Source organism: Balaenoptera ricei, chromosome 4 (genome assembly GCF_028023285.1).
Source record: "Balaenoptera ricei isolate mBalRic1 chromosome 4, mBalRic1.hap2, whole genome shotgun sequence".
In the NCBI taxonomy this organism is placed as follows: domain Eukaryota; kingdom Metazoa; phylum Chordata; class Mammalia; order Artiodactyla; family Balaenopteridae; genus Balaenoptera; species Balaenoptera ricei.
In genome coordinates this window covers 146,500,837-146,513,486 of record NC_082642.1, presented here as the reverse complement: position 1 = coordinate 146,513,486, position 12,650 = coordinate 146,500,837, and the positions used below count along the sequence as shown (strand labels likewise).

The 12,650-nt window shown below is 38.6% G+C and overlaps 1 protein-coding gene across 9 annotated transcripts in view; it reads left to right on the top strand.

Annotated features, from left to right (window-relative positions):
* The window catches only part of GRIK1 (glutamate ionotropic receptor kainate type subunit 1), a 421,293-nt gene that overhangs the window by 268,940 nt on the left and 139,703 nt on the right, over positions 1–12,650 (top strand). For all 9 annotated transcript variants that reach the window (XM_059922251.1, XM_059922250.1, XM_059922247.1 and 6 more), the window contains one exon: positions 5,533–5,714. In XM_059922251.1, coding sequence (XP_059778234.1) covers positions 5,533–5,714 — 182 coding nt within the window. The remainder of the gene's footprint in view (positions 1–5,532; positions 5,715–12,650) is intronic.

Here is a 12,650-nt window from a genome sequence, read left to right as displayed (position 1 = left end):
ATGATGACTCATGCTAGCCAAAACACTCTACTACATGCCCTCCCACAATTCCGCCTGAAATAGTTGGAGATTGAAAAGTCCTTGGCACTCAGCACCAACAAGATAATACATTATAGTTCCCTTTCTTCTGCCCTTTCTCTTTTTTACCCTTCCTATTTACCCACTCCAGTCTCCTGACCAGAACCTTATCAAATTTTCAGAGTTCTGCTCAGAAAGCCAATCTTTAGATATTTCATGGTGGTTTATTATTTTTAGCTACCATTGATATTGGCCAGAATTTAGGACCAAAACATACTGGTAGAGCTAAATGCAACACAGTTAATCTCAAATATTTTGACTAGATTCTTCTATGAGGCTCTTTGAGATCAAGGAACACGATTTTCCTTTTGGGAAGTCTTTAGCCTTTTTTGATGCACTTTTGCAAAATCGTATGTATGGAGATCTGCACTTAAAAGTGCTGTATTTCCACAGGTAATTCACTCACTTACCCATCTCCTTTTCTCAGTTCTGATTTTTTTCCTCCCCTCTGGAGGGTATATAGATCCCCTTAAGAATCTTATTAGATTTGGATACATTAATATACCAACAGGTTTGTGAAATGCCATTTTGCATGTTTCCAAGTTCAAATGAAGATGAAATTAACATTTAAAATATGCGATCTTATCTTTGGGTCCCAGTGGTTTATTACATTCATTTTTATGACATCAAATCCACTGTTGTGGTACAATGAAAAGGGAATTGGACTAAGACTCAAGAAAATCTAGGTACTTTTCATTTGAACTGCTGCTCATTAAATACAACTAAAACTGTCCAGAAATGGATTGAGTTGCAAAAAGTGAGGTAGAGAATTTCTCGAACCAAGAGGTGTTCAGCAGCAGCTGTGTAGCGGGAATTCATGCATCAAGTAGGGGCTTGACCTTTAAGGTCTCTTCCAATTTCTGGCTTCTGTAACTCATTTTCAAGGCCAATCCAAACAATTAACCTCACTGTGCCTCACTTTCCTTACTGTAAAACAGCACTGACACCTACTCACCTCAGAGGTATATTCTGAGGTTTACTGAGCTATTTATAAGACATGTAGGATACTTCATAAAAAGGGGCAATGCAAATAGCAAAGTTTATTATTATTTAAGGAGAAGACAGGGAAAATTTTAAACAGCTACTGGAAATAGCATGTTCTTTTTTTCTCCTCCATATGCTCCACCTGTTCCCAGAGTCAACGTGCATACAAATCAGCACTTTTCTGTGTCATATCTGAGTGCGCAGAGTAGATAGATGGCCAAAGAAAGAGTTTAGGATTTGAGCACTTTTGAACGTTATCTCTACCTGCAGAGTCCAGATCAAACTCATGTGAAATAAACAGGCTCCTTGCTCTCAAGCACTTTTCAAACCAAGGGTGCAGTTTCCAATTGCGTTACTAGAGGTGGGAGTGGAGGAAGGAGGCTCATGTTTTGTCTTTTTATTAAGAAAGATTTGAACTTAGAGAAAAATGGCAAGAAATGTACAATGAACTCCTGTACATCCTGCATCTAAGTTCAGAAATTGTCATCATTTGGCCACATTTGCTTTAATGCTCTATGCATCTCTCAATATAACAACAACAACAACAAGTAGTAGTATTGTTGATTTGAAAGTGGCAGACAGCATGACCATCTTACCTCTAAATACATTAGTGTATATTTCCTAAGAACAAGGACCTTCCTTTTTATAACCACACTACACTTATCAAACACAGGAAACTTAACACTGATACAGTTTTTAACATCTGTATTAATATTAATGTCTATGTAGATATATATGATATTCTAGTTTCCCTAATTGTCCCAATTGCAGTTTTTTTGAATCTAGGATCACTCATTGCATTTAGCTGTCAGGACGTTTGAGTCTCCTTTGGTCTAAAGCAGTCTGACCTTCCCTTGTCTTTCATGATCTTCACATTTTTGAAGAGTCCATACCAGTTTTACTGTAGAATGTCCCTCTATTTGGTTTGTTTAGTTGCCTCCTTTTCTGCATTTCATTTTTAAAGTGTCTCTCCAGCAGTGGACTAGAAAATCCATCACCATTGCCAGGTTTGCAGGCACCCTTACCATTCTCTGCAATTGGAATCCCATCCTAGAAGCACTGGGTCACTCTGGCAGGGCTGACATCCACACACAGGAGGGCCATTAGCAAAGTTAGGAATTGTGCCTACCTCAATTTTCTTTCCCTGAAGTAACGACTTGTTTAAAGACAAGTTTTAACTTTTTACAGTGAAGTGTAATGGATTGCTGGATTGACGGATTGCTGCAAAATGCAAATAAAAGGGAAAGCTTTCTCTAAATTTTGTCTCCTGTGGACTAAAAAGCCTTTCTAATTGTAAATTCTGTGATGTTTGCTAATGAAGGCAGCAAAGCTTTTTTAAAGCAAACAATTGCTTCGGAAGAGAAACGTAAACCTCCCTGTTTCTTGCTCTTTGTACTTTCTACATATTGGGTCTGTAATCTTTAAATCTGCTGATCTCCTCCTTTCCTGAGGCCAGTTCACCTGCATATGGACAAAATGAGAAAATTAGGGCTTAGTAGTGAGTTTTTCTGAAAGGTAAATTTAGTCCAATTAAAAACTAGTCTTTTGTACTGAGTTCTCCTTTCTCCTCTACTGGTATTAAAATAACTTTCTTTTGTGAAACAATTGTGGAAGTTCACAGTTACTTTTTTTGAGGAGGGAAACTGTTTATTAATGGCTTCATTTGCCAAATAAAGGCTGAATGTTTTATGCTGGTCCAAATTTTTTAAATTTTTTTCTCTATTTATGCAGATATTTATTTATATAGTTAGTTAGTCATTCAGTCAGTTAGTTAGTTGATCTTAAATCTCAAAGTCAGGAGGAGCCACTGATTTGATGAAAAGAGCCCTAGCTTGGGGAGTCAGAGGTGGACCTAGCTTTAAACCCTGGATCTGCCACTTAATAACCTTACACAACCTTGATCAATTTGCTCCAGCTCCTGTCAGCCTCAGGTCATAGTTTATCAAATTAAGTAGTAAGTGATGCCCCATGCATAATACAAGATTCGATGGGATGAACTCCTTCTGTGGGCTGTGAGGACCTTAAAGCAAGATGTGTTCATGTTGTATTTCCAGCACTTAACATGGGACTTGGCATAGAGTGAACATCCAGAAAATGCTTTCCCATAAAAATGAATGAATGAAGGGAGAGAATGTATTCAACTTTAAATGCCATTAACATGTGTCTAAGTCATCATAATAGGAAGATGCACTTCAAGATTGACATTCCATTTAGCAAAGAACAAAAGAGCAATTTATTGCAGCATATGAAATGTACTTCTTAAATATTTTTCCCATTTTATTTAAAGGCCACGTTGATCTCCCTTGTGGTCATGCTCAAAAAAAAAAAAAAAAAAAAAGGAAGCGATTGCAAAGCAGGAGGGCAATAGGAAAAAAACAAACAAATACACAATAAAAACAAGAGAGACTCACAAGCAGCCTGGAGTAAAGAAGAAAGGAGAATAGGTACCTCTTTCTACTTTTTACCTATCTTATCAAACAATGCAAAGCTATATCTGGTCCCTCAAGCACCAACAATTTGTATTTGTAAGGCATGATGCTGACATGGAAAGACTGAGTGCTAGACTCACAGGCAGTTTGAATCCATGGCTCCTCCTATCTTTGTAACCCTGAGTAAGTTACTTAATTGCTCCAAGCCTTGGTTTTCTTACTTGAAATTATGAAGATGATAACCCTTGCTTCATTGGGTTATTGTTAGGATTAACAGATACACAAATCCATATGCTCAGTTTTCTTCCATTAGGGCGCATCAGTTGCTCAGGACAAGTGATTCTGGAAGTAAGAGGACAAGTGACTCACTGGTACTTGGGAGCCTTCAGCCACACTTGTTGATTTGAAAAGAAGCAAGAACCCAGGAAGTCTATCATTCTAACAATTTCTATTTTTATGTTAAAGAAATTAAAAAGGATAATGAGGGCTTCCCTGGTGGTGCAGTGGTTAAGAATCCACCTGCCAGTGCAGGGGACACGGGTTCAAGCCCTAGTCCGGGAAGATCCCACATGCTGCGTAGCAACTAAACCCGTGCACCACAACTACTGAGCCTGTGCCCTAGAGCCCGCACGCCTAGAGCCCGTGCTCTGCAACAAGAGAAGCCACCGCAATGAGAAGCCCGCGCACCGCAACGAAGAGTAGCCCCCGCTCACCTCAACTAGAGAAAAGCCCTCATGCAGCAACAAAGACCCAGTGCAGCCAAAAATAAAATAAATAATTTTTTTTAGAAAATGATAATGAGCACTAAATCTTGATACGGTTCTACAACTCCTTCCTTCCTTACCCTGGTCCATTTGACTCTGAAGAGTAGCTTACTCACAAATTTACTGTATTTCAGGACCACACCTACCCAAAGTACAGAGGAATCTTATAACATCTTAGACACAAAAATGTAGCTTCTAGGGAAAACAAATAATTAAATAAATAAAAAAAGAAAATAAAAGAAGTGCATCAAGTCCAGAGGTAGCTGGCATCCATGCTGTATCTTGCACAGTGCATACCACAATTTTTATCTGAATAGTGATAAAGCTTAATATTTCCTATTGATTACTTGAAGCTGACACATCCTGAAGGCACAGACTGTGTAATAAAAAATATTCAATTTTCCAATGGTAGTCCTTGAGTAAGAGCCAACATCATGCAGTGTAGCGAACACCAGTTAATATTAGGGGAAATAGGATGGAGGCTTCATATAGCTATTGGTCTTGCCCTACTAAAGCACTTCTATTAAAAATTGATGCAGTTCGGTGGATTCATATTTGTGGTGAATTAAACATTCTTCATCAAGTTAGTTGGCTATATACACTTTCCTACAATTACCAATGGTGGATTTTTAAATAATTTGTTTCTGCCCTTATTATCATAATCTTTTAAAATTCTATTGTCTTTTCTTTTAAATCAAGAAAGTATTTTCCCATTCAATGTTCAATTATATTAGAAAGAAAATACAATAAGCCATTTATAAATAGCTTATATGGCAGGAACTGGAAGATTATATAGAACAGTCCAACCAATTACCTGGTAAACAGTATGTTATATATAAGTACTTGCTGAAAGGTTTACAGAGGTTTATAGCCCCAAGAAATTCTAGTGTTCTATTGGTTTTCTTTAAAGTGAATGGGTGTTATCCATTTCAAAAAGCATCTCTGGAAACTTCAAGCAACTTTTTGTTTACAAAAGTTTTACAGTATTGACTTGATTTGTTAAAGGTTTGTGGTGAAAGCTGGAGAGGACAATTGCATTCTAAAAAAATTCAGAATCCTCTTGGGAAAATTGTGCTTCCAGCCACACATACCCACAAAAGAAAAATACAGTATCATCCATATAGAAAGAGGAATGACAAATGAGAAGTCAATAATGTAACCTTTAGGTACATGGCCTCTTGATACATTTTGGGAATGATATGAGTTTGCCTATAAATGGCAATAAACAAATACTTTGGACAGAAGAGTTTGTTGCATGATTGAATGTCATTTTCTAGGTCTCATTCGTCTGCAAGAGCTCATCAAAGCTCCCTCCAGATATAACATTAAAATCAAAATCCGCCAGCTGCCCTCTGGGAATAAAGATGCCAAGCCTTTACTCAAGGAGATGAAGAAAGGCAAGGAGTTCTATGTGATATTTGATTGTTCACATGAAACAGCCGCTGAAATCCTTAAGCAGGTAAGAGGGGTAGGAAGGAGGTAAAAATGTTGGGGGACAAGTTAATTTATCTTTCTCAGACATGCCATCTGGTTTCACTTAGTGCAGCGTGATAAAATGACAGCAGTCCAGTTTAGGCTGAAGATTGCAGATTTCAGAACCCTTTTAAAGAGTCATAGGGCTCAGACTTTTTTGAAGCCACCTGTTCGTACGTAGTTGTAGATGTGTGGTCCTGTGTACATACTCGGAAATATATAGATACTGCCAGCAGAGATTGAGAGGAGAAGAGTATCATTTCAAGTTGATTAAGCATCTCTTCTTTTATGTCTTTTGAAAAAACCAAGCTAGATTTCATTTACACAATGCCTGACTTGTCGTAAATATATCTTCCTCATGGCAAGACCTCTTTTGTCAAACATGCAAAATTCCAAGCACAGTGAAAAAGGGGCATGGAGAGAGTCACGGAAAAGATGCTTCTCTCTTCTAATTTGTTACAGACAATGAGCTGCCATGCATTAATCTCCACAGATAATGTAGGTGGAAACAATAAATTGTGAAATCTTATATAAATGAAAGATCTTAATAACATTAAGAATGATAACAACAGAGTTAATACTTTCTGGGCACTTCAGGATATAGCACTGGTCTTATGTCTAAGAAAGAAAACTCAGAATCAAAATAAAAAATAGATTAAAAATAAATTAAAAAAAGAAAAGATTAAACCTAGACTCGTGGTTCTCAACCCAGAGTGATTTCACCCCTCGGAAACTTCTGTCAATGTCCGGAGACATTTCTGGTTGTCACATTGGGGATGGTGGCACTTTACTGACAGCTAGCAATTAGAGGTGCTGCTAAACATCCTATAGACACAGGATCCCACCCCACCCGACAACAAAGAAATACGTAGCCTAAAATGCCAATAGTGCTGAGGTTGAGAAACTCTAGCATAGACAGAGAAAATGGGAAAGGCAAGCCAGATGTTTAAAATAGAAGCATTAATAAAAAATCAGGGGATTGAATTTGGGAGAAAGTAGGAAAAAAATAGCCAGGTTATATTTACTTGGCCTAATGTGTGTCTCTCTGTATTTAAGTGGTTACTGTGGCATGAGGCAATGTTCTTACCTAAAATGGCACAAGGTGTTATTACACTCCCTAGTTTAAAATATCTGGGGTGTGCTGTGGGGTTGACTGGTAATGGGCACTAATTTCACAAGTAGACCAACCCCTCCATACAAATGCAGAACTGTGGGTTTCTGAATCACTTAGAAGAGCTCTCTGGGTGCAGTCATCCAGCATGACTCTCCAGTGCTATATCTCACACTGGAAGGCCATTTCTCGGAAGCCACTGAGCCATAGAACATATTTTAAATTGTGGTTGAAAACAATCATAGATGTCATCAAGGCTAATCCTCTCACTTTATAGGAGATAAAATAACTTTCCCAGAGTGACACAGCCAGGAACGGAACTGAGCCTCCTTTATCCCATCTGATGCTTTCTCCACTGTGACACGTTGTTTCTCCAGTTAGGCAGACTATCTGTTACTTACTTCTAGACTATAGTTGCATTAACAAGTCTTTAGATGTTATAAGTACCTCTCAGTAAAGAAAGCAAGCATGCTGCAGTGATGTCAGCAACTAAAGAACTTGAAAGGTGAATAAATATAATCAGCTGCTCTTTATCTTAAGGCTTCATTTGAGAATTTAATACAGTCATTAAAGTGTAATGGAGTGTGGACCAGAACTGAGAAAAACACCCAGATTTTATGCGTAGCCCTCAAAATGCAAAAAAGTATCCCTTCCCAAGAGTCTTTCATAACAGAAGTTAGTGACTTCTGTTACATTTAAGAGAATGATTTGCTGATGAGGCTTCTCTTAGTTAGAAATCTACTTGGCTCACATAACTGGTCATATCTCTCCCAAAGGGCAGGCTTGGAATAGGCAAGGGAAGTGCCTGATGGCCATGGGCAGCGGCTGCTAGAGTTTCTCCTGTATTTTGATAAATGTGGATATAAAATTCCTTTGATGTAAGTGGTTCTTTCCTTGTGGCATAGAGATTATGTCATTCAAAGGAAAATTAAAAAAAAAAAAAAAAGACACAGAAAATCATCTAAGAGAAGCCCTCTCAAGAAATGTCTGGCAGGGGCAAGGAGGAATAGGATTAGTTCCACTTTGCACAAGCCATTGACACAAACATTTTTCTCCATCCTGTCTTACCATGTTTTATCTTGTGTTTGCTTTTCCTAATCACGTGAATGGTATGATTGGCTGTGAAGCTTGGGGGAAGTGACTAAAAGACAGTTCATCCCCTCTTTGCTCTAGACCCATGATCTGAAAAGATTGGGAGGGGAGGAGAACCTTTTTAAAAGCTTCCAGCATGAAACCCTTACCTTACTGCATGTGAAAGAACTATTGCTCATTTTGAAATCACAGCAAAGGATCCAGGTTGGCTTAATGGGCTTCATTTGGACCTCCAAGAGGCTGTTATGGTTTGAAAAGTTATAATGAAGACCTCAGGACTTTCTATTCTAGTCAAGATGAGGCACTAGTACTCTGTGTGATTCAATTTTAACTTGCTCCATTAGTCCTGGACAACAACATGTAGAAACTCTTTCAGAGACCTTTCCTGAATCTGTCTGCAGAGTGTCTCTAGGGGGTCTGAGGGTTCAGGAGTTCAGGGTTCTGTTGCCAGCCACCGCTCAACCAACCTCTTTCTCCCAAGGGAAAGAAAGGAAGGAAAGAGACTTATCTCTTTTACTGAGGTACCAAAGATAGTGTCTGGCACCCTGTACGTCATCTCATGTCATCTCAGTTTATCCTGAAGTAAATTTGGTATTCTCACTTCAGAGCTGAGAAAGCTGAAGCTTAGATAGGTTAAGTGCCTCATACAAGGTCACTCTCTGAATAGCCAGCCTGCCCTATGATTTCAGATCCTGAATGTCTACTTTACCATAAGGGGCCCCCATTTCATAATGGATAACCATTCTGAACTAGGCTTCCAGAAATGTCTGGGGAAAACACAACCACTTGCTGCTGGTCTCCTTTAGATGAAATTAATATTAATAGCTTTTACTTCTTTGGTGACTAAAATCACTGCTGAGAAAATTTTCTCTGCCAGGTCAACGTGTCTTTCTTCTCATGCATATTTCCCATTATTTCCCTGTACTTCCCTGCATCTTCATCATATTTTACTACTTTTTAATGATTCTTAAGAAAAAAGAAATCAAATGCACTTTAAAGAAGATATTTGACATTTATCTAAAAGTAAAAATCGGGGAAAAGTCTATAATTATTCTTGGGCATGATAATCACTTCAGCAAAGTGATTATTTCTATTCATATTGAACAAGTACTATATGATGAGAATCTGAAAAGTTATTTCCCCAAAATTAGTTAGAAATTCAAATGTCAAGACTTGATTAGGCTACAGGGGAGCACGGCTCTCATAAGAACAAATGGCCTTCGTGAATTTCTGCAGTCTGAGAGTGGCCCCGAAAACCAGCAGCATACACATGGGACCCGTCAGGTCATTCCATGTCTTCTTCTCTCCCTGTCCATCCATCACCTCCCAGCAGGCATCCTGCTGCTTTTAGAGGATGCTGATCTCTCCTTAACGTGGCTTTAATGTGGAAATCCCAGGTCCCCAGCTCCTCCTCACTCCCACATCCCCCAAGTCCCTCTGTCTTCCCACTGACTCCTCACCATCCACCACACTTGCACCTTCACTCACTCCTACTGAGTATGATTATCCCAAGAGAGTGGCTGATGACAGACAAATTTAAGGATGAGGCACGGGGTAATTCCCTGGCAGTCCAGTGGTTAGGACTCTGCACTTCCACTGCAGGGGAACTAAGATCCTGCATGCCACACAGCGCAGACAAAGAAACAAGAACAAAAACAAAACAAATAAAGATGAGGCACAGGGTAGGATGACTCTAGGTAGGGAATTCCTAACATGTGCCTAGTGCCATGCTGGCTGAGAAGCAACTATATCCTTTAATTGACATAATAATCATTGATATAATTAGTACTATCTTTTTTTTTCTGGAAATGAAAATTGAAGCTCAGGGACAGTGTTAATTTTATCTACTGAGCATGCTTTTAATGCAAAAATCTGTGGCCTGCATGATGTGACCCATCTACCCCCTCCAGCCTCCCTGCCAGCCTCCAGCTTCCAATACACTATTTCAAGGGCACTCTGCCTGGTCATGTAACATGCCCTCCTTTCCCTACTTTAAGGTCTTTGCACTTGCAGTTGCCAACACCTGGAACATCCTTTTCCAAAGTCTGCCTCACCTAAGCCTTCATGATTAACTCTTGGGAAATAAAGAAAAAGAAACTATTTTCTCATACCTTATGACCTTGCACTCTACTTAGTTGCTCTGTAACCCTAATAAAAATCTATAATTAATTGAGGACATTGATTCATTTGTTATCTCTATCCCTACTATACTGTAAACTCCAAGAGGATGGGAGCTTTCTTTGTCTTGTTCTCCCAAATCCCCAACATCTATTACATTATTTGACACACAACGAGTGACCAATACATCTCTGTTGAATGAATAGATGAAATGAATGATCCAAGAACTGTGCTTAGAAGCTCTTAATCAGTAATCTCCCAAATCACGTTTCTTCCACTCCACTCAGTATGCTGAACTCTCAACTCTGCCAAGCACATATGAACAAGTCATCCCTCTGCGCCTCAGTTTCCTCAAAAGGAAGGTTCCATTCAACCCTGAAATTCTGTATTATTAAAAACTGTAATGCACTTGAGCTAATGATTCTCTTTCCTGAAAATAAATTTGCCTCTTTGGAGAACTGCAGAGTCGTTTTCAAATCCTGTAATAGGATTGAGAAAGCAGGTCACTATTTCAAGCATAGTGAAACCTAATGGTTCTCTGATAGGGAGGGAAGGGATGCAGTAGTGCTTCATCTAGCAGGGAAGCTGCTTCAGGGCTGGGCCAATTCCCTGAGCTAGAGAGTGGCCAGTGGATGAGCATGCACATACTGTTTCTGACTCAGGAAAACTGCTGTCTTGTTTACATGAACAAGTGCATCAGAGGGGAGATGTTTTTCCTCTTACAACACTCGTGGCAATGAGCATTAAGCTATAATTGAGCCATTAGCCTCCATAGAACATTTTAGTACCAAAATATTTTGTAGAATTATATTGCATTTTCTCCTGTCAACATTTGTGTGCTTTTGTTTCTTTTTTTTTTTTTTTTTCGTTTGTTTCAATTAACATAAAAACAAGACCAGGCAGAAAATGTGTTTTTTAAACGCTTGGCTTCCCTCTGCTAGGAAGTGCAATGGCAATGCTGATTAATCAAATAATTTTGTGCATGGATTTTTTTTCCCCATATAAGTTATGCCTAACATCTCTGACCAAGACAAGCAGAGGTAGTTAGATGGGTTTCATTTCATGTTTTCACAGGACAGAAATACCATTAGCCTTCATCTCTTAGGACAGAAAACATCAAGTCAAGCAGTACAGCTGTGATGTGCTAAAAGGTTGCAAATATGTGTTTGGAACCTGCACCAGCTAAGTCATATCCCCAAGTCTGTTATTTCTAATCATAGACACATAAAATAAGCCAAAGACCTTAGGGCTACCTTTTACTCAACACTTACTATGTTCCAGGCACTGTCCTAAGCAAGTTAAATGCATCACTCATTTAATTTTTATGAGAAAATTCTGCATACAAGAAACTGACAGATTTCAGAGAGATTTTGTAACTTGCCCAAAGTCACAGAGCCAGCAAGTGGCTAGGCTGGGATTTGAAGCTTATCTCAGGATTTAAAAGGAAAAGAAAGTATCCTATTCTGCTACTGTTATGTACACCAAGAAGTCAACTGATTCTACAAGTAATGGAACCTGGAACACATTTTAGTTAAGCTTCATATTTCTTGGATGCGTTATTTCCTTTGATTCTCAAACATCCAATCATTTCTAGTTTACACAAGTTCTCAAGAAATGTTGTTTATATTGAAGCCAAGTAGCGAATGTGGTGGGGACATGGTAAAGAAATTCATTTATTTCATTCAACACATATTTGTTGAGCACTGATTGAAGGTGATAAAGATACAACAATGAAAACAACAACAAAACCCCAAATCCCTGCCACCTTAAGGCAAAAAGAGACCTTGAAAATGAATGTCACAAGAGTTTAGCTGTCTAATGCCAATTTACTGGTTGGAGATCATGAAGCTAATTTCTAAAGCAGTAGGGAACTGTGAGTAGCGTCTTAGACTGAAAGTTGGGAGATGCAGTTGCAAACTCTGCTCTTCCCCTAATAGGATAAAATAAATGCCATTTATTGGGTAGTCATTGTGTGCCAGAATAGGCTATGTATTTGACTGAAGTGTTATCTTTTTACTGCCTCAAAATATCCCATGTTACAAATGAGAAGAATGAGGTTCCAGAGCATACACTAGATGGCAAGGCTGGAATTTCAAACCAGGGTCTAATGTGTCTCTGATCTGAGTTTCATAGCCCGTCTTAATATGCTACTTTGAGCGAGTCTGTTTATTTTTCTGAGACTCAGTCACCTCACCTGTAAAATAGGATTGTTGGATTACATTCTAATTGTTGCTAAGCTTCCCTTCAGCTCTGAGCGTCCATGCATACAAGCGATCAAGAATCCTCTTACTAGCGTCTAGACATAAAGAACTAGCACATTGCCTTGTACTTAGTAGACTTTCAAAGAAATGGGGAAATAATTAAGCAGTTCATTCTTTTTTAAGGTTTTTTAGAGCCCTTTGGTAGTCTTTGAGATACTTAATTGATGAGAAGTTCATTACTTTGGATAAATCCTGACAATGTAATCATGATGAATCTCAGTTTATACTAACTGGATGATAATTTGCAGTTTGTTATATAATTTTTTTGGCAGCACATTCTTATTCTAATTATGTTTCTCTCAGGCTGATATTAAAATCTATTTACATTTCCTGAGCACAT